This window comes from Carassius auratus, chromosome 8, assembly GCF_003368295.1.
Source record: "Carassius auratus strain Wakin chromosome 8, ASM336829v1, whole genome shotgun sequence".
Taxonomy (NCBI): Eukaryota; Metazoa; Chordata; class Actinopteri; order Cypriniformes; family Cyprinidae; genus Carassius; species Carassius auratus.
Window position 1 is genome coordinate 17,596,321 of NC_039250.1, and position 24,464 is coordinate 17,620,784.

The 24,464-nt window shown below is 37.3% G+C and overlaps 1 protein-coding gene across 6 annotated transcripts in view; it reads left to right on the forward strand.

Annotated features, from left to right (window-relative positions):
• Positions 1-24,464, forward strand: part of LOC113107453 (nuclear receptor corepressor 2-like) — a 123,526-nt gene that overhangs the window by 17,419 nt on the left and 81,643 nt on the right. For 5 of the 6 annotated variants that reach the window (XM_026269967.1, XM_026269972.1, XM_026269971.1 and 2 more), the window contains exons 2-3: positions 18,935-19,131; positions 21,031-21,161. In XM_026269967.1, the coding sequence (XP_026125752.1) occupies positions 19,030-19,131; positions 21,031-21,161 (233 nt within the window). In that variant the 5' untranslated portion in view covers positions 18,935-19,029. Of the gene's footprint in view, positions 1-5,265; positions 5,284-18,934; positions 19,132-21,030; positions 21,162-24,464 lie in introns of those variants that run through there. The other variant, XM_026269969.1, reaches the window with a different exon arrangement.

Consider the following 24,464-nt stretch of genomic DNA (forward strand, 5'->3'; position numbering starts at 1 on the left):
TGTGCTTCACCTTGTGCCTTCGTGCAGGGGCAGTCCTTATATCGAGTCCTGATATGTGAGTTTGAGAGAGAATGCACGAATTGGCGATAATGCATAGACGGGCATTATGTTAAAATTTGGACAGTGCAAAAAAGGTGCTCAAACTTTATATTTATACTACAGATATAAATATTTTACGTGTGGCATCGTTGCATCGTATCTAGGGCTGGGTAAAATAATCGATTTTTCGATTAATCGTTTTTTAAAATGTGGTCGATTCAAAATCGATTCCCAAAGGCCATGAATCGATTTTTTTCCATATTTATTTCCGCAGACATTGAACGTAAGATTAGCATTAATCTAATTACAAATCTTCTCCACTAGATGTCACCCTCTTATGTGCCTTGTGCGATGTTACCAACGAACCTATCATTCATTCATTCAGTTTAAAGCAGTGGTTCCGTCCCGAATTCAAATGCGGCTCACCATATGCTGAACACATTTTCTGCAATGTGCGTCAGGTCATGCTCCCGTTCGCGTCTTACAGACTGCATCTTAAACCCTCCGAGTCCGCTATGGACCGCTATGCAGGCTTGATGTAAACATCGCCATCGGAGAGTGTGTACCGAGTCTGAGCAGACAACCGCGCTGACAGGTGCGCGTGGTCAGTTGTCTTCAAAAGCACAATTGCACATGTTCAGGCAGTGTGAAGAAGCCCATTGGTAATCGAACCAATCGGGCCGGGCTCGGGCTTGTGCCGTAAATGAGCGGTCATGTAATGTGTTTCGATTAGCGCGAGAAAGATGCGAAAATGTATTCTGAGTAGTTGAAATGGAGGCTTGCTTCTAACGATTACGTTTTGGTGGCACCAGCAACAAAAGCAAGGTCTGAGGTTTGGAAAAGTTTTGACCTTGTTTATAATGAGAATAATGAGTGAATAGGTTCTGCTCTGTGTGTGTGCATTTCGGATGGGTTAAATGCAGAGCACAAATTCTGAGTATGGGTCACCATACTTGGCTGAATGTCACTTTCACTTTTCACTTCACTTCACATAATGAAGCACCATCAGTGAGCGCAGGAGCGCGCTGAAGACATCTACAGTGGATTCAATCATTTTCCTCCACAAAAACACTTAGGCCTTACCTAATCTTGGTGAGTAAATGTTTTTCAAATAATAACTAAATATTATTTGAGTCTTAAATGCATAATGTAGACAGAGTAGCTAATGTATTAGCTAATGTTGACATTATTATTTTATTATGGCAGCTGCTATGGCGAAGCAAATCCGGCAGAGCCTTTATCTTAATTCATTTCATTATTGCCAAATACCCATCTTAATTTAGAATTTATCGGAATTCAATTTTTTAAGCAAGACTTGTTTTCATTGGTGCGTTGACCTATTTATATGCTAAATGAGCCTATACCTAGGGCTATTTATAGAGTGCTGAGATGTTACGATGTTACAGAGGACTTATTTTATTTCTTTGTTCAAACTTCCAAGTGGCCTATTACGTTAGTCATGTATAAATTATGTTAAACCATGTATAAATGACTCATTCCTGACAAAAGGCAAAATAGCTGTGTGCTGCATACATTTGAATAATGTCGGGTTGTAAATGGGTTCGGGCTTTTAAAAAGCTGTCAATCAAAATGTACGTGTCGGGCTCGGGACATGTCGGGCTTAACTTTTAAGGCCCGATTACAGCTCTAATAGAAAATCGAATCGAAAATCGAAATCGAATGGAGAATCGAAATCGAATCGATTTGAGAGCTTGTGAATTGAAATCGAATCGATCTGGAACATCTGAATCGATACCCAGCCCTAATCGTATCGTCAGACATCGTATCGACGTATCAGTCCATATTGATGAATCGTTACACCCCTATTTAGCAGACTTACAGTGCATTCATGCTATACAAATGTATGATTTTTTTTTACCAGTATGTGTGTTCCCTGGGAATCGAACCCATTACCTTTTGCACAGCTAATGCAAGGCTCTACCGCTGAACCACAGGAACACTACCATTAATCTTGCAAAATATTGTTACAATATAAAATAATGGTTTCTATTCATTTTTTGTGATGCAAAGCTGAATTTCCATCAACCATTACTCTGGTATAAAGTGTCACATGATCATTAAGAAATCATTCTAATATGCTGATTTTTTTATGTGAATGATCAATATTGGCAACAGTCAGGGGCGATTCTAGGATTTTTTCAACTGGGGGGCACAAGAGGGGCCACGATTAATACAGAGGGGCCAATCTTGTGTTGTTTGAACTGTAGGGCTCTAGCTATCGATTCTTTTTGTAATCGATTAATCTAGCACTTAATCGATCGATTAATCGAGTAATCGGATAAAACAATTTGTGTGTGTTTTTGAACAACCAAAACAAATAATGCATAACAAAAATGATGTGGCTGTAAAATGAACAAGCATTTGGCTTTTATTTCTCAACAGAGTAAAATGTACGTGTGTGTGTGTGTGTGTGCGTGCGTGCGTGCGTGTGTTTGTGTGTGTGTGAAGGGGTTCTTTTTTTAGGCTATACTCTCTTGCAATTGAACGTGATAGTTACGTTTACTACTTTAAAACGTCATCAAAGTTAAACATCATATCTAGTCAAACCGCATCACGACATCGCTACAAATGCAGTATGGGATTAAAATCAGCGAACATCAATAGGCTTAGACTACGTTAACTTACCTTGTTTCAGCGATGCTTGGTGAAACAGCATAGAGTGGATGTCTTCTGTTCAGATGCTGAATCGTGGAAGATGTGCTGTTGTGGTATGCCAGCTCTATTTTGCAGTAGAGACACTGCACCTTGTTCTCTTCTTTATTAAGTGTGTAATGATCCCACACTTTAGACAATTTCTGCCGTTTAATTATAGATCTATTCTCCGCCATCGCGCCAACTAAATTCAAAAGGTCCGTGTGAATAAACGGTCCGTGTGACACAATCAAATCCCTGCGCCGCACGTATAGTGCGCGTTATAGGAATTTAACGAGGCTTCGAGGCAGAGTTTTTGCCTCGAGGAATTTTTGTAATCGAGTAACTCGAGTAACTCGAGGAATCGTTTCAGCCCTATTGAACTGTATATACAAATCATTTCAAGAGTTCAGTAACCTTTAAAATCAGTAATAAACAGTGATACCCTATTATATTTTAATAGCAGTTATTCACTGCTCTTAATAAAAAAAAAAATCAAATACAGTTTGCATTAACTTTTCACTTTACAAAAGTGAAAGAAAAACTGTAATAAATAAAATAATCCAATGTATGAATAGTGTACAACTCACAAATAATAATAATATAATTTATTTATAATAGCCTTATATATATATATATATATATATATATAATAGCCTTATTTATATAAATGCAGAATAACATTAATAATTCATAGAAACAAATACACAATTAATTAATGTAACTAATATAAATTTAATATAATTTCATAATGTTTTTGTTTATTATCCACATCCCATTCAATTTGCATAGCAGCAGTTGCAGTAAATTTGCATTGATGAATAAACAAAATCTACTTATGTCAAGGCTAATTAATCTTGAGCATATTGATTTAAAAATATCAAATATCCATACTTTGTTAGAAAGCTCCTTGTTCAAAAAGGTAGCTTTAGTTTAACATGTAAAATATGTGGATCATATAAAACAGTTTAGAATAGCTTAATTAGTCCAGTATTATTTTAGTATTAGTTATTTATTTTGCTATTTAATCATGCATTAAATAATTATGTATGATTTACATAATTATTTAAAAAGTAAATCATAACGCAGTAAACCCCTTTTACATTCAGCATCAGAGGAGCATAGTAAATATAATGATTAGCATCTTGGTCTGCTCTAGGAGATAACATCGTCATCGAACCTGGTCTGTCTAACACCGAAAAACGTTAACGTTAGTACCAAACACTTCTTGCACTGCAACAACTCGCTTTTTAAAATAGGTGCTTTTTTCGTTGGAAAACAGAAAACAGACCTATTCTTGGTCCTCGTTGAGAAGCATCGCGATGCAGTCATGAGTTGTTTACTAAACTGAAAGATTATAATTTGAATTTGTGAGTGACAGACAAGTAGAAGGGTGGGGGCACACTGGGGGGCCAATCAGTTTTCAGGAGGGGCCAGTGCCCCCGTGGCCCCTCCCCTGGCTACGCCACTGGCAACAGTTGTGCTGCCAAATATTTTTTGTAACGGGTTGCTAAAGAATCATCATCCGATGACCCCTTTAAAAACAGCTACACTTATTCATTGGGATTTAGGAAATATTTCGATGTTTACATTTGGAAGGGCTTTACGGAGTGTGCTAGAATGTAGACGGATGTTACGCTCTTCAGAGCATTATGTTAAGCAATGATGATGTCATGCTAACAGAATGCCAGAGGGTTGTTTGGTATACCTGAAAAAACAGCACAAGAGCAAAAGCAGCTATTACTGATCTTTTCTCACTATGTGAGTTAAGGATCTCCCGCTCTATCTTCATCTCTTACATCTCTTCACCTACTTTACTATTCATTTCTCACTCTCTCACTCTCTGTTATTTATCTTTGATGTAAATGCAGTCTGATGGTTTTAAATTTGACACTGAGGTTACAAACCGACTTTTTCCACTGTACTGTCATCCATCAGCACTATTTGATATCTGAAGGAACGTACTAGGGATACATTGAACTGTAGCCACTAAAACCATGGACAGTATGTGACACAATTGTAATGCTTGCATGATGACCAAATGGTTTCATAGGGATTTTGACTGCTTTTGTGTTTTTTTTTTTGCACATTTGAGATAAGTAACAATGATAGACAAAGAGAAAATGAGAAATTTGGGTCAGTGAGTAAAGATCTCTCTCTCTCTCTCTCTCACACACACACACACACACACACACACATATTCAGCAAGCGTCAAGCAGAGATGGAGTAAGAGATTGAGGGGCAGTGGAGTGGAGATTGTGAGCTGTTGAGAGTAACCCTCCATAACCATGACCCTTGGTTTCATATCTGCACAAAAGGAGACAGCCTTTGAGACAAAAGAAGTTTGAGAATTGGGACTGTCCTAATTCCGAAGGCTTCTCACCAGTCCATCTCTAATATCCATTTATAGCATTACTGTAAAGTTCTCTTCTGTGATATCTCTCTATAGACTGTGGAGGATGTGAGCGCTTGGCTCAGGAGGAAATTCCAGACTGCTAAGAAGAGGCTTGCAGGTTATTGATGGTGGAATCTCATTTTCTGCTCGGCCGCTGCTGAAAAATGGCTGTCTGAAGCAGCTTTGGCAGACAAAAGGTAGCTTTACCGACAGCCAGCAGGAGTGTGTTTGTGGTTTGAAGAGCTAGGAGAAAGACTACTGGTGTTCCCCTACTAACTGTGTGTGTGTGTGTGTGTGTGTGTGTGTGTGTGTGTGTGTGTGTTTTGGTGATAGGAAATGTTTATCAGCTGCACACACACACCTGATGCAACGCTCATTCATTCTGTAGGAGGAATCAAGACTTATACATTAGGGCTGCAACAAACGATTATTTTGATAATTCATCTAACGATTATTAGAATGAGTAATCGACTAATCATCTATTATTTTGCTGATTAATCAGTAGACATTTGATTATTCAGCTTTTGCAATTAGTTAAAATATTGAGTTATACATATTCTAACAAATAAATTAAGGTAATCACTTTCACACAGCGTTTGAAAGTCATATTATGTAATTACAATTATACAATTAATTTATACAAATAAATATATTTGGCACACAAAATTAGATGGCAGAGAAACTCTTTTTCATAATTTAATTAGCTATATGAGAAAGTAGCTAAATGACACATCAATCTGCCTAAAATCTCTTTTCATAAGTCATATGGATAAGAAACAAAATAAAGGTTAAGTGATAAAACGTTTTATTTTTAGATAACTATTTTCACGACATAATCTCTCTTAAAATACCTTATAGGGTTAAGATAATCAAAACAGTCCTGAGCTAGATCAAGCTTTGATCTCTGCAAAGCAAACTAGTGTCACATCACATACACAGAACTGTAAAGATACGTAAACCCGTCAAAATAAAAGTCAGGTTAAAGACTATTGTTCAGCAGAATGTACATAGCCTACTACAAAAAAAAACAAACAAACAAAAAAAAATTTTTTTTTTTTAAGGTTTAATCACACAACATTTCTTCCATGTTTTATTTTTAATAGTAAATCCCCTTTGTTTACCAAAAAGTTAAGTTAATTTTCAATAATTAAAAGATAAATTAAATTAATGTTTTATGTGTTTAATGTTTAATGTGCATCTCAGAAAATGCTTTATTTAAAACCCCAACTGAATGGCACTTAAATGCACTTAATTCATCTGTCAACTTTGTCATTGTTCACAGTACAAGTACAGGACTGAGAAACAATGGGTAATAATTAAATGTTTATTTTTGATGTATGCATTGCATTCCATGCATTTAAATAATAATAATAAAAAAAATCTTAGTTGTTCATTTTAAGAGACCCAGGAGTCTTATTTTCTCTTGCATAATATTGCACTTTTTTAAATAAAAAACATTTTATCCGATTACTCAATTAATCGATGGAATTTTTTGGAAAATATTCGATAGCTACAGCCCTAAGTCTGACTGAACTCAGTCAGTTTTAAAGTTCTTGTAAACATAATATACTTACATAATGGACTTATTTGGCCACTTTTTTTATGTCCTAGTTTAAAGCGATTCCGTTTCATACTAGCATGTCAGATGAGTATGATTATATGTTGTATATTTTTTAAACAATTGTACAAAACCAATTTATTTCCCTTTGATTGGTTTGCTTCTATCAAAGTAAAAATGAAGCATTCCGAGTTACTGGCGTTTGTACCACTGTGTCTGTGTGTGCATACATATACAGGAATCTAGCATCACTCTGTGTACAGGCTGTCTACATCCTGTGTTATCTCTCTAGCTAGTTTTGTGTGCTCTACCCAGCCATCACAGATGTGTGGAAGCACCTTGTGGTTCACTATGTGACCTTGATCAAAACAGTTGTGGTATTGCTCTTTCACACAAAGACTCTGATCGTCAGTGATGTAGGCGGAGAGGATTAGTGTAGATTATCCTGCACATTATTGGTAAGTCATTCACTCTGCTGTTATACAACACAAATGCTTCTCCTCTGTGTGCGCGTGTGCTTGTAAAAGACCAGGCTGTATGCTTGCTTCTGTATGTATTCGGTCTATGAGCGTTTTGTAGGCCTGTTTTAGATTTGCTTGTTTACACCCAGGTTGTGTTCACACGTGCTGTTTGGGGATCTTCTGTGTGGTCATGTTGGTTTTTGTCAAAACATGACTGATGAATACAGTCTAGGAATTGATGTACAAGTGGGTGGGGGTTGGTCTGTGCTCGTGTGTTTTTAGAGATGGGGGATGGGTCAGAGATCTATGTATTTGGAAGCAGAGTGGAAATACTATGTCAGGATGTTGGGTTGTAAGCCAGTGTGCTGTGAATGTGCGGTTAGTGTTACTGGACACTGAAACAGTAGGGAATGAAGGGATTTCCCGTGGTTTGGGATGCAGCTTTAAAATCCAGACTGAACATTAGCTTGTCACAGAGCATTTGTCTTTGATTGATAAATCAATATGGCGTAATAATAATAATTAGAGATGCACTGAAATGAAAACAATTTTTAATAATCCTTTATTAAATTATATAAAAATAAGATTTTTTTAATGAACTAAATTTTAATGATACAGAATTAAAAGAATACAAGATCATAAAATAACCACACTTTTATTGAAAGTAAAACAATAAAATTGGACAGAAAATATATTAATATTAAATATCAATATTTTTATTCAGTTCTATGCAACATAATCAGATTTACCTTTTTTTTTTTTTTTTTTTTTTAACTACTCAAATAATATATAGTCTTAAAAGCTAGTATTGTCAGAGGTTGTGCATGCCATATTTTTGCCATGTTTTGGCCAAATACTGAAAATGGCATTTTTGTCTCATAGTTTTTGGCAGCTGAAATTTCATGCTGTATTCAACCTGTATTTTGCGTACAGTAAACTTTAGTGTGAAGTCGCATGACTTGCCATTACTTTGCTTTTTTTCTAGGGATGTTAACTGGTTAACCGTTAACAGACCTTAAGAAATTTGACCAATTAATACAATCAGTAAAACTGTTTAAAACGTGATTTTTATTCCCAGTAATTTATCAAAATATTCAAAAAAGTTTGCTGCATGGTTAAAATACGCCACACATATTAAAGAAAATGTTTTTTAGAGGGAAAAAAAGTTACATTTGGTTATTTCATTCAGAAATAGGCTTAATGCAGATGTGAAATGTTTACAAACATTATAATAAACACTGTTAACATAGCTAGGCTATTTTAGTTCCCCTCACTCCACATCAAATCCTTTCAATTAACAGAATTAAGAAAAGAACAAATGGTAAATGGTAAAAAAAAATGGTAACGATCGGCCGATCGTGATCAGAGCACCCCTACCATCCAAAGCGCTTTACAAATTGCCTCACATTCACCCATTCACACAACTCATTCATACACCGACGGTGGTGGTGTCAGCAATGCAAGGCGCCATCCAGCTCGTCAGGAGCAGCTGGGGTTAGGTGTCTTGCTCAAGGGGATTGAACTAAGATAAAGACAAGTAAAAAATAAGTCAAGTAAAAGCTATACAATAAGAGCAGAAAAAAAATCTGGAAGATAAAAAATATGAAATACAAAATAAACATGAACATTAACTCTACATTTGTGCAGAATATGTAAAGTAGGGCAGTGCAAATGTTCTCAGTTGAAACTTAAATTGTACATTTCTGAACATTGTGCAAACATTGAGGAGCCAGTGCAAAAGCTTTCAGTCTGGGATGTGTGAATATAGCAGCCTGAGTTGTGTGTTAATGTAACACGTGTGAAACAACACGTGTGTGTATGGTGTTTATTTTTGTATGTCAAGCGTAATGTCCATGGGCGTAGAAGCCCTGATGGGTCATGGGTATCAATGTAAAGAAACTGTATTTGTGGCATGAGGTCCTGGTCCTGATGGACTGCAGTCTTCTGCCAGATGTGAGTGCTTCAAAGAGTTTGTGTCCAGGGTGAGAAGTGTCAGCCACAAACTTAACCGCCCACTTCAGGGTCCTGGAAGTGTACAGGTCCTGAAGAGATGGAAGGTTGCATCCGATTACCTTCTCAGCAGAGCAGATGACATGTTGCAGTCTGCCTTTGTCTTTGATGGAATGATGGAAGTGTAGAAGTGAACAATCATTGTCTTTGGCAGGTTGAATTTCTTCAGCTGCCTCAGGAAGTACATCCTCTGCTGTGCTTTTTTTAAATTAGAAAGCTGATGTTTAACTCCCACTTGAGGTCCTGGGTGATGATGGTGCCCAGGAAGCGGACAGAATCCACAGTTTCTACTGAGGAGTTACACAGGATAATGGGGGCAGGTGGGGCTGGTTCATCTTGAAGTCAATCCCCATCTCCACTGTTTTTACAGCATTGAGCTCCAGGTTGTGCTGATTGCACCATGTCACCAGATGGTCAGTCTCCCACCTATAGGCAGAGTCATCCCCATCAGAGATGAGCCCAATGAGGGTGGTGTTTGACAGACCCGTGACTGGAGCTGCAGCTGTTGGTGTACAGGGAGGAGAGGAGAGGAGGAAGAACACAGCCTTGAGGGGAGCCAGTACTGATGTTTTCACATTCTCACATGCTTTAAGGTGATGCAAATACTTGCAGTGTTGGGCTAGTTACTCAAAGAATGTAATATATTACTCATTACTAGTCATTCCTTTCAAAAGTAATATTTTTACTTATTACTTTCTGGCAACAGTAATTAGTAAAACTACTAGTTAGATTACTTTTTCACACCCCACAGAAGTTGTAACTGTGTATCTTCCACACAAAATTCTTCTGGAATGTTTCTAACAACATATTCTGCCTCATCATTTGACTAAAATCCACATAGGATCGTAGTCAGAAGTTATTACAAACACTCAATAGTGACAGATGGTGACATTCAAGTAGAAGTGTTGTATTAATCTCATTAACTGTCAAGTGTAGCTTGAAGCTAATTGTGATTTCTGTTACCCATATATGATTATATTTCATTATGTATTTTATCAAATAATACAAGTTTGTAAGAAACTGTTTAAAGGGTTAGTTCACTTAAAAATGAAAATGTGATGTTTATCTGCTTACCCAGAGGACATCCAAGATGTAGGAGACTTTGTTTCTTCAGTAGAACACAAACAAAGATTTTTTACTCAAACCGCTGTAGTCTTTCAGTTATAAAATAATGGAAGAGATAAAATGAAACAAACAAAACCAAATTAAACCCTGCAGCTTGTGATGATACATTGATGTGTAAAGACACGAAACGATCAGTCTATGCAAGAAACTTGTTTGTTTTTTTGATTCTCAAAGCCGTGATTCCCATTTTCTTCTATTATATGACTAACAGACTACAACGGTTTGAGTTAAAAATCTTTGTTTTTTCTTTTGTTTCACTGACATCTTGGATACCCTGGGGGTAAGCAGATAAACATCAAATTTTCATTTTTGGTTCAACTATCCCTTGAATTTTTCAAAAAGGTTTTTAATTATAGTAATATAATGTACAGGTAAACAATGAGTCCGCACACCAGAAAATGCTCCTTAGCAATTTTAATGATTGTAACGTTTCGGGTCCAAGCCCTTCATCAGGCATGCATGTCTGATGAAGGGCTTGGACCCGAAACGTTACACGTGGTGAGCAATCATTAAAATTGCTATGGAGCATTTTCTGGTGTGCGGACTCATTGTTTACCTTTGCAACTACTTGTCTGCCCAGCACCCAGTTTTAAGGTTTAGGATGTGCGTGCTGTACCTTTGAATTCTAGTAATATAATGTACCCCATGCTGATCAGAGTAAAGTAAAGCCACAACAGTGTTCAGATCATCTTTTTTTTCAGACAGCAATATTTCTATCTGCTGAATGTAATAATGCTTTTCCATATTCAAGGCTTGTCTGCTGCACTGGGGACATCACAATAAATATAGGGATTGTTGGATTTTAAATAAGTACCATATAAGTCAGCGCTGTTTATATCTCTCAGCAACCTTATCATTGTGTATCAAATTCAGCCGCTTCTCACTGGATCTAGGAGCACTGTTGCCTACTGTTCTGTGCTGATAAACGGTCTGTGTTGCACATTTCAAACGTAGCATGGTTTAGTTTCACTTTCGTTTTGTTTGCTGTTAGATTTTTCTCAAATGCAACATAAATGACCGCGCTTATGAGTTGGACAACACCGTGGTTGCACCAGTGCGACAACTCACAAAAATTAGTCACACCAGCAGAAAAAATTGTCCCAGTCTAGAGCCCTGTAATGAGCTGCTCACATGTAAGAAAACAGTGTCACGCAGCACATATATTTATTTATAAAATCAAATTCCAATTTCATAATTGTATTAAGCCATATTGCAGTTTCAGTTTTATTTTGATTAATCGTGTAGCCCTAATCAGCATACTGTTTATCAGCCTTTTCACATTTGGCATACATTCAGAAAATCCTTAAATATGAATTATGGTGTGGTTTATCAGCAGTGTTGAAAGGCAGATGGCTGATGACCTGATTTGAAGGTGGATATAAGCATATATTGCTCTGAATGTAATTTTGCACAGAGCTGTAGGCATTTGACTCGAGTCCAGGGATTAAAGTGACGCAGGAGTTTAATAGTGTTTTAGGAGGGGGAGGGTGTTTTTATTCACAGCCCGTCACAGAGGTCAGACAGCTGCCCTGCATCATGATCCCAAATAACCTACAGGGGCCACTGGCTGAAAGAACAATGGAAAGGTCAGATGAGAGGGGACAGAGGGAGGAAAGGGTGAGTAGGGGTGTTACTGAGGAGAGAACAGAAAGAGGCACTGAAAAAGGAAAATACAGTCTGTCTTGACACACACACACACACACACACACACACACACACACACACACACAGGGAATGTCTTTAAAATCAGGCCCACTGTAGGCACAGTGGTCATAGTCACGGTGCAAGGGAGCAGCAGTAATATGCAAACTTTGTTTATGAGCATGGATTTAGGTGAAGGTGTATTCCCAAAAAGCTGTCATAAGCTGGGTTTGAAATGAACTTTTTCAGCTAATTTGGCTACTAAATTTTTTAGTTACCGCCCATTCATGACTTCTACTAGCCAAATAATGTAATACATAAATAACCAAAAACAGTATATAGTATTTTTTTCACAACTGGAGTAGACACTGTGTGAGTCTTCAGGCATTTTTTGGACATTGCTTTAATGCAAAGGAAGCGCGCCCTTCACACCGTTATTTGTTGCATAGTGACAGGTACAGGACTGTATTGGGGTTAAAATTCAGCCCTGGCCAAATCCAGCTCAACCGACCCACAAATTCCCCGGGAATGTTTTGCTGAAATATTTAAACTCTGCGTTAGGGCTGGGCGATGTGGAGCCAAAAATATATCTCAATATATTTTGCTATATCTTGATATATGATATATAACTCGATATCTTTACAGGAAAAATAACCCCCCAAAAACTACTGCTAAAACAAATATGCCAAATAATACATGTTTAGGGCCCTATGAAATTTTTAATTTTTTTCTTCACCATATGTTTTATTGTTACCTAATTCTGTGTATTTAAATTTTTCTGGTTATCAAATGAAGGCATAAAACATTCATTTAATTCATCTTTTAATAAATTAAAAGACGCGCTTCTGTGTTTGTAACAAACGTCATTGTCATTAACACAGACACGCAGAACGCAGGATTCATATTTAAATAGACTTTTCCGGCTTAATATTTGCAGATATTAGTCCATATCGTGATTTGATGTGAGTGCAATGACCTACTGTTGATTAATTAATTCAAAATTTGACAAATTCTGTGACATTGTATGTTAAACTGTAAATTCCGTTTTTATGACTGGATTCCGCCATTCCAGCCGCATAGAATAATTTCTGAATTATCATATGACACTAAAGACACCTGCAGAAATTCAGCTTTGACGTCACAGGTAAAAAGTGACATTTTAAAATATATTCAGATAGAAAAACGTTATTTTAAATTGTAAAAATATTCAACATTATAAATGTTTTTACTTTATTTTTGATTAAATAAATGGAGCCTTTGTGAGCAAAAGACTTTCAAAAAAAAAATATTTTCAAAGCCCAGACTTTTGAAATGAATGTTATAGATTTATAAATGTTGTATGTTTGTTCTTTGATAGATAGTACATTAACTGTTGGTAATAAGTTGAACATTATTATACAGTATTATCAATAATTGTAATTATTTTTTTTAGATGGTTGCAAAAATGTGTGTGTTACAGTTTACTGTGTGGTAAACCTGCTTTCATTTGAACAGCTTCATAAATTAAACTATTAGTGATCTAGTTTTAATCTGATTTTTAACAGCCAATTTTTCCATCCTGGAACCGGAAGCTTCATTTGAGAGGGAAGAGCTGCGCATCTCAGTAAATTCATGCCTCAAGACATTGCTTTTCCCCCAGAGGATGATATACAGCCTGTCTTCAGAGGATAGAAATTAGATTGACAACATTTCTACAGTCTAAATGTGTTGTGCTAATTAATACACAACATGTTTTTGAGTGTCATATTCAAACTAACACCCAGACTGAACATTCCAGCTTAAATGCTGAAGGTGGGAAATTAGAGGTGATAATGACGTTGCTGATTGAAGTGGCATTTTGTGCTGTGGGATTATGGGAGATGTTGTGGCGTAGACGTCGGAGATGCAGATGGATGGGGACGCACACCCGGCCGCCCCACCTCATGCTGTCTCTGACATTACTGGGCCAGCAGGAGGGACCTGATCATGGCCCATCAGCTAATGCCTTTCTTCCAGCACTTACCCAAACTGCCAGGCTTCTCATTTATTACATCCATCATGACAGACAGAAGAACTGGGCTCAGCTTTTGTGAGAGTCAATAAAAGATGTCAAAACCTAAAATGTGTGAGAGAGAAATACAGTGTGGTTAATGGTAAGGCAGTTAGCGCTGGTTCTTTCCAGTTCTTTCAAACTACTCATGTGTGTTTATCAGCAGAACGAGAGGCGGAAAAAGGTAGGAAGAGAAATGTAATGCAAGAGCGAGATGGAGGGAAAAAAGGGAGAGAGTAATCATACAAAAGCCAGCCACTCCTAGAAAAGGGAGAAGAAAGAGTTGGGAATGAGTGAGCACTGTGATTGAAAGAGGGAGAATGAGAGAAAAGCAAGAGAGCGAGGGGTAAGTGAGTTCATTCGTGCTGTTGGCAGGCAGCCATGAGCTTGCCTGTGGGTGTCTGTATCCGTGCCAGGGCATGTGTTTCCCCTTCTGTCTGAGGGCTTAGTCTCTCTCTCTCTCTCTCTCTCTCTCTCTCTTTCTCGTAGAGCGATATCTCCTTTTTTCTTTCTCATTCCACTCTCCAAGTCTCTCACTGTTCCTACTTTCCTTTCTCTCTTCCTCTTTTCTTGTAATCTTTCACTTTCTCTCCCAGTCTCTCTTTATGTCTGTCATAGCAGTTGTGGTTTTTTCGATCACAATGCTTGACGATGCCAGAAAACAGTGGTAAGTTTGTTTCCAGATTTCCACAGTTGATACTGTGCCAGTAGATCAGCCAAATTCGGACACATGTACGCTTCACACCCAATGTCTTCCTTTTTAAATAAATCTTCATTCTCTGGGACTCATCTTTGGGAGGTCGGTTTGTGAAGCCTGTCAGTCTCCAGTGATTAAAACCATAATGCCAAGGCTAATTGTAATTGTAATAACCACTTGATTTAATTGAGAGTTACTTCTGATGTATGGGAGTTTGCATTTCATGTAGTGGCCAGTTAAATACTGTAAACCTCTATCCATAGGAATCTGTGGTAGGTACACAGAAGTTCCTTCACCTAGATAAGTCCTAACTGCAAAGGCCAGTTTAGAAGAATTTATACAAGTGTGAAACTATAAGCTTCAAAGTTCTCAAATGACAGTAAATACATTTATAAGTTTACCAAAGATTTCGATTTCAAATAAACACAGTTTTTTTTTAGTTTTCTTTAAAGCAAAAAGAAGGAACACACATCAGTGTATTTCTGTGAGTAATGTGTGATTGATTTGGTATTGCATGTGTGTTCATGTTTATGTGTGAGTCTACAAAGTGCCTTTAGGATGACAAAGAATTTCTGTTCCTCCTCAGAGCTCCAAACATTCCTGGACTATTGAATCTCCTCCCCCAGCACAGTAAAACACTCTGCTCTATCCATGTAAATCATTCAGTGACAGACAGGAAGGAAGGAGGATGGTAGCGTGCCCCTCTTTGTGTTGTAGAAGAGCAACAGAGGACCCGACTCGTTGTTTTAATGTCCAAGTAGTTGACAATACTCTGTGACCTTGTTTTAGATAATGTACACACACAACTGTTCATCTATAGAGACAGACTTCTCTCACATGGTAATTTTTGTGTGTCTGAGGACCCTTGAGATGGCAGTGGTTTGTATGTCAGTACTGAGCAGTAGGGCAATGACACACAGCAGCCACAGAGGGAAAAGCACATTCAGAGAAGCATATCTGTTTGCATTTGTGTTCATTAGTGTGATAGCGCTACTTCCTTTTTTATCTGAAGCCAGATGTAAAGGGCTATTCTTTAACTTTTAACTAGAGCAGCCTGATAGTAAGAAAGAGTTTGTAATGTCATTCCATTGGACGCCCAGTGGTAAAATATAGGGGTGTTTTTGAGCCCGATCACAGAAACCAGTATCTGTCGCTATGATCATGATACTGCTATTTTTAAAGCTTTCTTTTTATCATGTTGAATTATTTTATAGTAAGATTCCAATCAGGAATTTTTGACATTTATTCAGGGCCTGAATTTCATTTTTCAAAATGATGTATATTTGAAAAATATTTATCACCTAAATGTTTGATCATGCACTGCATTTTTGTTTTACAATCGTGCAATTGTTGCACAGTAGATTACACCGCGTAAGCCTGATTTTGTGAGCTGTATGTGAGCGCGGCCTTTTACACCAGGTTCACACATATTCTGTTTGCAGTGCGTTTGCGGCCCATGTGTGGTACTTAAGTGGTGCAGAAGCAGCAGGTGCTCACTGTGCTTTCACACAGCAGTCTGCAACTGATCCGTGGCTGTTTACTACAAACACAACATTTATCCATTTATTTAGATTTCAAATCCAAACATTGTTACTTAAAATGTTTTTTCACCATTGTGATTCTTTTTTTTACACTGTGCAGTAGCTAATACAATCTTTCATAGACATGTTTAAATGTAAGAAACACATTTAGTGCTTTTTACTTTTGCATTTACTTCTAGATTTATATATGAAGTTGCTCAAGCAAGTGACAAAACATTTAAACTACTTTTCTTATATTATCACAAGCATTCTAAGTTAAAACTTACCACTGACAGAAACAGTCAGCTCTACTGTCTTTTCTTTTGAATTTAAAATAGTTATTGCAAACAATCCTGCGGTTCATAAAGAACTTTGTTTCACTACCTCCACCAGTGCTATCTATTATTGCCTCGTTTATCTAAAAGTGCTCTTTTTCTTTAAACCTAGCCAAAAAGCCATATATAGCCTATGTTGAATGTAAAACATGGTAAACTTTCATTATTTGCATTAATGGTGTAATTACTACCTTTTAGTGTCAATCCATTATCATATTTTTTCCACGAACAATGCGCTGCTACTTTAATTCAGCTTGAGATCAGTTTATGAGATTGGCCTTTTTTGACACCGCCGATCAAACATCCCAAAATTGACTTTTGGCTGATAGTGATCGGTAGCCGATCAATCGGAGTACCGCTAGTAAAATATGTTGCAGATACATGTAATCTACTTTTTAGAAACCACTAATTACCACAGATCTGCGGGTCTCATGAAGGTGCCAAGATACTTTGCTTTGAAGAAGCTGTTTCTATTATTTTAACTAAAATGTCTACTAAGTAGTGATGTACCTAAATGATTATTATTATTTTTTTTTACCCAAACACTGAAACCGTAGTTAAAGTTTGGGTAATTACATTTGGGTAATCGAACTCCGTATGCTGTTCAGAGTGTCTGGTTTCCAGGTGATTTTTGGTAGCGAGCCAGCTCATGCTATGCAGCATTTTTGGGAGAATGTCCACACTGTTGACGTGTTTGATTGTTATCAATGTTGTGTGTACCAAATAGACCCTGACATGGGAAAAACACATCATCTGAGAAGCGCTGAAATTTTTCTGGTTGTTTAGATTTTGGTGCATTAATTTAGTAAGAAATACCATTCTGCTGGTATACTTGTACAACCCTTGTTTTTGGGATTTTGTGCTCTTGTGCAGAGGTTGCACCTCAAATTATCATTATCCATTACTTTGTTGGACTGGGTTGTAAAATTTGCATTATGGTTTGTTATTGTTATATAATATTCAAATTGTGTATATCTTTGATATCTTCCTGGTTATTATTATTTTTTAAGATTGTTTAGCTGATAGAGTAACAAGGGAGAACTCGGCTAACATATGTTTTTTTTAATGCAAAAATGGGTCATTTTCCAAGACAGTCTATGATAAGCACTGCAATATTTTCTTCAGCTAAAAATGTGCCAAGAATATTAAAGGGAAATTAGAATGTTGATCAATGCCAATCATTAGTTCGCTGAAAAAGGTTTATTCTTTGATTTCCTTTACGTGTATTGTTTAACTGTATTGTGTATTTAAACCACAGAAGTTAAATCTACAAGGCCCACATCTAAACATAATTCACACTACTTGACTTCATGTTACAGAGTAACCCTGCGTGTAACATCTGCTTGTGATGGTTCTTGTAAAGTCACTTTTAGGTCACTGCTTTAACATTATGCAAATCCTGTAGATCTCACTTGCTTGTGATGTTTTTTGCAAAACTTTGACAAGGTTCTTGCATGTCCAGCTGGTTACCAAGATTTGTGTTAGATTTGGCTGACAGCATCATGTATGATTCTACGTATGCCGTTGTTCTCAAGCATTGCCTGGTGCTCTCAAGACTAGAGATATTCCGATAACCTTTTTCTTTTCCCGATACCGATTCCGATACCTGGAAACCACCTCTGACCGACACTATCAAAAAGTTTACAACTGCAGTGCTTTCTTGGCCCTCTAGTCGCTCTTATCTGACTGTTCAGACAATTAATTGTAATTAGAGCATAATTAAATTAGGTGGATGAAATACATTTTAATTTAAGGTAAATGTGAAGTATGGCAAAGTACTTTTATTCTGCAGTTTCATTCTAGTTCTGCGGATATTTTCTCAGCTGTCTGAAACAAATTCTGTTGTATAACAGCTACTTGTGTGTCTTTTTTATATTTTATAATGCACATGTTTTACAGTAGGTTTTAACCTGCTTTAACAATGAACGTGCATTTTAAATGATCTAGGCATTGTTTAATGTGATTAGTCTGTCCTTGTTTAAGTAGATATAAGTTGTACTTGCATGCTATGATCTACATAGGGATGTTACCATTATAGTTGCTGAGTGAACCGCCTTGCATTAAAGAAATTTTGAACATTAAATTGGTTTAGCCATACTGTGTGTTTTTGCTGTACCTGTGAAAAAGAAAGTATCATAATGCAACAGAGCACACCAGCTGCCCTAATGAGCATAGAAAGAGACAGAGCGAAGAAGAGGAGGATCTAGAGGGAATACAGAGTGATCCATTCATTCACACAGTGTGCCGACATGTATCCGGCCAGCAGCAGGTGGTGGCTAGGACTTCTCTCTCGCTCACTTTCTCTTTCACTTGTCATCAAACTCACAGTTGCTTATCCTGGCTTTCCGAAGTTTGGTGCACCCTCTATGATTTTGTCCACAATTTAGTTTGACTGCACAGATTGATTGTTGTGTCAACAAATATTTATTGTTAACAGTTAATCTACAATGTTTTCTCTCTTGTTTCTTCCAGGTTGGTGACTGCCAAGACTCAATGCCCCATGATGCACAGCGTTTGTGACAAGACCACACCCACTTTCAGTGTGTAGAGGAAGTTGCATCGTCAGCATGTCCTCGCACCCTCAGTCAGTGCCTCAGGGTCGGAGGGCTGTGGATGCTCGTCACCTTCCTAGTCCTGCCACCCTTCCTCTGCAGCTGAGAGCCCATGCGGTACGGTACTGCACTGACTATAAAACAAAATCTTTCCAAAAATACATGTTATTTATCACTAATCTGCAACCTTGGACTTCCTGAACTGTGAGCTAAGAAAATGTTTTATGTTGTAGTAATCTGTATATTCTATTATACACTAGGGATGCAATGATACTCTTTTTTCCAATTTGATACCAGCTCAGTTTATTTTAAATCTGTGCAGAATTTCTGTACTTCTGTGTTTTGACCTAATCGTCACTCTTTATTATCTACTTAATATTGACAACTTAATTTTAGTTAAAAATAACATGAAAAAATATATAATATCACAAAAATACAATTATGAACTGGGTTAGTGGATAATTTAGCAGCAAAAGTTATTCTAGAAGAGTCACATGCGCAATTTTATAAAATCTAAACAATTAGTCAAATAAAATTTAGTGGGGATCAAATAAAAGTAACTAAGTGTATGACTACATCTGATAAAATTATAAATAAGTAAATGTTCTTATTTATAAATATAAGCTATAAAATGAAAAGACATTTCTTTTAAATGGACAGCACAGTAATGAAAACAGCAACTTATGTGAATCTTTACACTAAAATGTTTTAATTCGATGGATGAAACTCTTTTTTTACAGCGGGTGATTTTAAAATCAAGTTCAGTCAATATAATTTTATGGTAAAATAAAAATAACCATCCTATACACAACTGATGTTTACTTCTGGCTTTTCAAACGTGTATGCAAGTTCTACTTTACAAAAAAAAACATTTCAGTTTTGTCACAGTTAAGTCCTGAAGTTGAGCTGAACATCCCTCCACTGTCTCTGCTTGTGCAGGGACAAGTACAGTATGTATGCAACTTCAGTGAGCGGCGCAGGAAAGACTCTTATTTGTGCGTCAGTACAACAACGGCTGCTCGCTTCCTGCTATCTGTGCTTCAGACGTGTAGCGCTGCACTTCCAGTGCTGAACAGCTGCCCGTGTCCTATACACAGATTTCAAAATACTTCCACACAAACGACATAGCGAATGATTACAATGTAGTATGTGCACGCGGGTTTACTTCCAGAAAAGTATTTTAAACAAAAAACATCCGGTTCCGATTTATGGCCGGTCAACCTGTGCATCCCTAGTTTTGACTGTCGTAACCGAATGTTGATGCATCCTTACGAAACATGCACGCACTATTTTTTTGTACGTCTAGATCTGACCATTGACCAGAAAGTAGTAACAAAGGACTGTCTTGTGTTACTTAAGATTATCACATAAAATTTGAGCCTCAGCCATCATCTTCACCCAGCAGAGATTACTGACTGGTTTTATTGACCACACAGAAAATCTAAATCAGTGGCACTCAATCCAAGCCAGCTCAGAAGCCAAGTGGAACAACACTTCATCCTCCAAACTTTTGTTCATGTTGGAATATGTCCTTTTTCTGACACAAAGCAGATGTTCATGTTTTCCTGTACCATTTGATTCCAAAAATGTGGTAATCCTTAATATTGGTGTTAATAGAATATAGGCTAAACTAGCAAAATAACTAGTAACTGTTACACTTAAAGTTTGAGACTCTCAATTGAAGTTCATTTTCGTGGATGGATTACTTTCCAGTGTAGATGCATGACTGATATGACGTCAACAGTTTCGTGCAAAAAGTAAGACTTTAAGCTCCAACTAAAGGTCTGTGTATTATCTGTAATCTTTGGTTTGAGTACCAAAGATTTAGGCTAATTGGTCTCAGCATTTAGGACTGATCTGGGATATTTTTCTGGTTTTCATGTCATTAAAGGCGTGATTTAAATCTGGAAAAATCTGCATTTTATCTGGGATTGTATCATTTGTTATATTTCAGAAGTTGCATTCTTCATACAATGTCATTATTTGAGTTTTTGAAATGTCATGTGTTTATTTCAGGATGTTGGTGGACTGGTGGACTACCATCCTCATGCTCGGGACTATGGTTCCCATTTGTCCCATGGATCCCTGTCCCAGCCTCACCGCCGCAGACCATCCCTTCTCTCTGAATTTCAGCCTGGCAGTGAAAGGTACAAAACATGCACACGAGCAGACAATATATTGTGGCTGCCTTGCACTGAGATCTTGTCTATTTAATCCTGTCCATTTATGTTCTTTAGTCTAGCTGCCCATTTTGCCCTTCAGTCTAGTTGCCCATTTTGCCCACAATCTGTTGTTAAGCCTTTCAAAGTTGTGGCAGAAGGCTGTGACAGCAATGGCAAAACTGAAGGAAACTATCCCTCTCTTTTAAGATGCTGCTTTAGGGAAGCCTTTATTAGGCCTGCATATACAGTGGGTAAAATAAGTTTTGAACACATTACCATTTTTCTCAGTAAATATTTTTCTAAAGGTGCTTTTGACATGAAATTTTCACCAGATGTCGGTAGTGGTGGGCGATATGACAAAAAATCTTACATCAAGATTGATACATTTTAATATCACGATAATGATATATATCTTGATATAGTTATTTTTTCTTTTAATAAGGTTTTTTATGATATTAAGATTTGATACCATAGAATTTTCATAATCCTTGTCACCAATGTCAATATCAAACTAATATAAGAAAATTATAATAATTGAAAAAAAAAAAAAAAAATAAAAAAAAAAAAAAAATATATATATATATATATATATATATATATATATATATATATATATATATATATATATATATATATATATATATATATATATAAGCTCACTCTAGTTACAAAAGTGATGTAGGCAAGAGCAGTGAGAGATTTTCATGAATGGCAGACAGGACGAATATTGGGCAGCTTCCCTTTTAAGACTGAAGTCCAGATCCAATATACTGTTACATATGCACTTTCTCTCGCAACTGTTTACTTCCCCTTAAGAACTAATGCTCACAAGCTCTATTAGCAGCTGATGCGCGGCTTACGCACTCCTCACACAGAAACAGAGACAGCGCGCACATAGAGCTCTATTGTTTATGTTTCAATGGCCTAAAATCAGTTGTTCTAAACTGCAGTGCTTAAAAACTCGTTTTCGTGAACGAGTGCATGCTGTTATTAACGCGTCTTCTGCCTGCATCCCTGTGTAATGCATGTAAGACTGCCGTCATTCAAATAATGTAAACTTATTGCTGTAAACAATGTATTTTGTGGCACCATGAAATAAACGATAGAGCACAATAAGAATCGATAGACTTTTAATTTCATCCATTCGATTTATATCGTAATGAAGCCCAGCCCTAGATGTCGGTAACAACGCAAGCAATCTATACATCAGATAAGTTCAGAAAGTAAGTTCTGTGAAATTGTGGAAATACCAAGGGAAAACTATTGAACACATAAATAAGGGAGGTGCGAAAAAGCATGGAAAGCCAAGACACCAGCAGAAATTTCTCAGTAATTAAAAGCAGTCCTGCCCCTAGTCAGTGGAAGTGAATATTAGTTGATTTTGTCTCAACTGATGGCCTTTAACACTTCGCAGGGCACTTACGGTCAAATAAGACAATGCTTTAATGCTGTTGCCTGAACAAGAGACCTCCTTACTGAAGTGAAAGTGTTGACTGGTGACACTATCTCGCAAACGCACTGGCATATCTCCACCAAATTCGTGGGAACCATTCACCTCGAGGAGCCCTCTCGAATGCCACCCTCCTTGCATTGGTAGCCCCCCAGGATCGCTAGATCGGCCGGTGCCAGACCAAGAATTTAACCACCCTTAACTCCCGAACCTCTAAAAGATATATATGGGTCGGGCTCTAGTTATTATTAATAATGTAACAATGATTTAGAAAAATAAGTATTTAAAATTAATAGCAGCATTTAAATAGCTGTAAAATGCTCTTAAAGCTGTGTGCACTGTAGCTGAGGAGCTGAATGAGTGCCAGTAAAATGAAGCCCTTTTTTAGCATTTTATTTAGGCTATATGACAATCAAATAGTTCTACAACACAATATTAGAACTTATATATGCACAAAAATACATAAACGCACAAGGGAACTTGAACTAATATGTGCTAGTCAGAATGTGAAGCTCTTGTTGTGCATGTATGCGGTGGTTCTTCCCGTAACAGTGCACTAAAACACAAAAATAAACCCAGAAAATTCACAACTTACAACTATATATATATATATATATATATAAATATTAGGGGTGTAACGATACGCGTATTCGTATTGAACCGTTCGGTACGACGCTTTCGGTTCGGTACGCGGTACGCATTATGTATACCGAACGGTTCGTTGGAGTAATTAATTATATTTGAAAAAAAAAAAAAAAGAGAGAGAAAGAAATATAATGATATGCGTTCAACAAGGTAGCCCAATAACCCAAACAACGTAACAGGCAACGCCCCTGACACTCCCGAAGAAGAAAAAAACCATCTTATATGTTTATGTTAGGCTACTCAGCAGGCGCTCGCTCACTCAGTACGCGCTGAAGGCTCGTTGCAAAATAGCCAATGCGTTTAACAGACTAGAAATGAGAAGATCCCCCAATAACCAACAGGTCTGGTGTTTGGGTGCACTTTGGATTCCCTTTAAGCTATAATGGTGATGGCAAGAGAGTGGTGGATAAAAAAACAACGGTATGTCGCATCTGCAACATGACAGGGTACACCAGCGGGATTACAAAAAAAAAAAAAAAAAAAAAAACAGCGGGAATATCTGGGATATATGCGTCAGTACTATCTGGGAAAAGACGAAAAAAAGGAGAAACATGCACGCAGCAAACTATCCCTGCAGCATTTAGACACTATAGCTTACAGGGAATCCAACCCAAACACCAGACCTGTTGGTTATTTTAGGATCTTATATTTCTGGTCTGTTAAATGCATTCGACATTTTGCAACGAGCCTTCAGCGCGTGCTGAGTGAGCGAGCGCCTTAGGGGCCGTTCACATATCGCTCCTAAAAACGCGTGGAAAACGCTAAGCACGTCTTTCTCCTCCTTTCCAAAGCGCTCGGGCAGAAGCGCTCATGAGGCGTCTGTCTTTGCTAAGCAACAATGACGTGCTCTCTCCATGAGACGCGGAAATTTTAGCGAAGGATAAATGGATTTGCAGCTCTAAAAATCGCTTGCAGTAGCTCTGCTACTGAATTTATTTCAAAATTGCAATCCATATACAACTATGATCAGCTGTTCCTTCATCTTGGCTGAGCTCTCAACGTTGTTACGGGAAAGGATGAAGCTGATTGGTTGGTTCTTGTCACATGACCCGCGGTGCGCTTGCGGCATTCTGAAAAGTTGAGATGTTTTTACATTTTGCTGTATCTAAAACGTATCGAACCGAACCGAACCGTGACATCAGTGTATCGCATCGAACCGAACCGTAAATTTTGTGAACCGTTACACCCCTAAT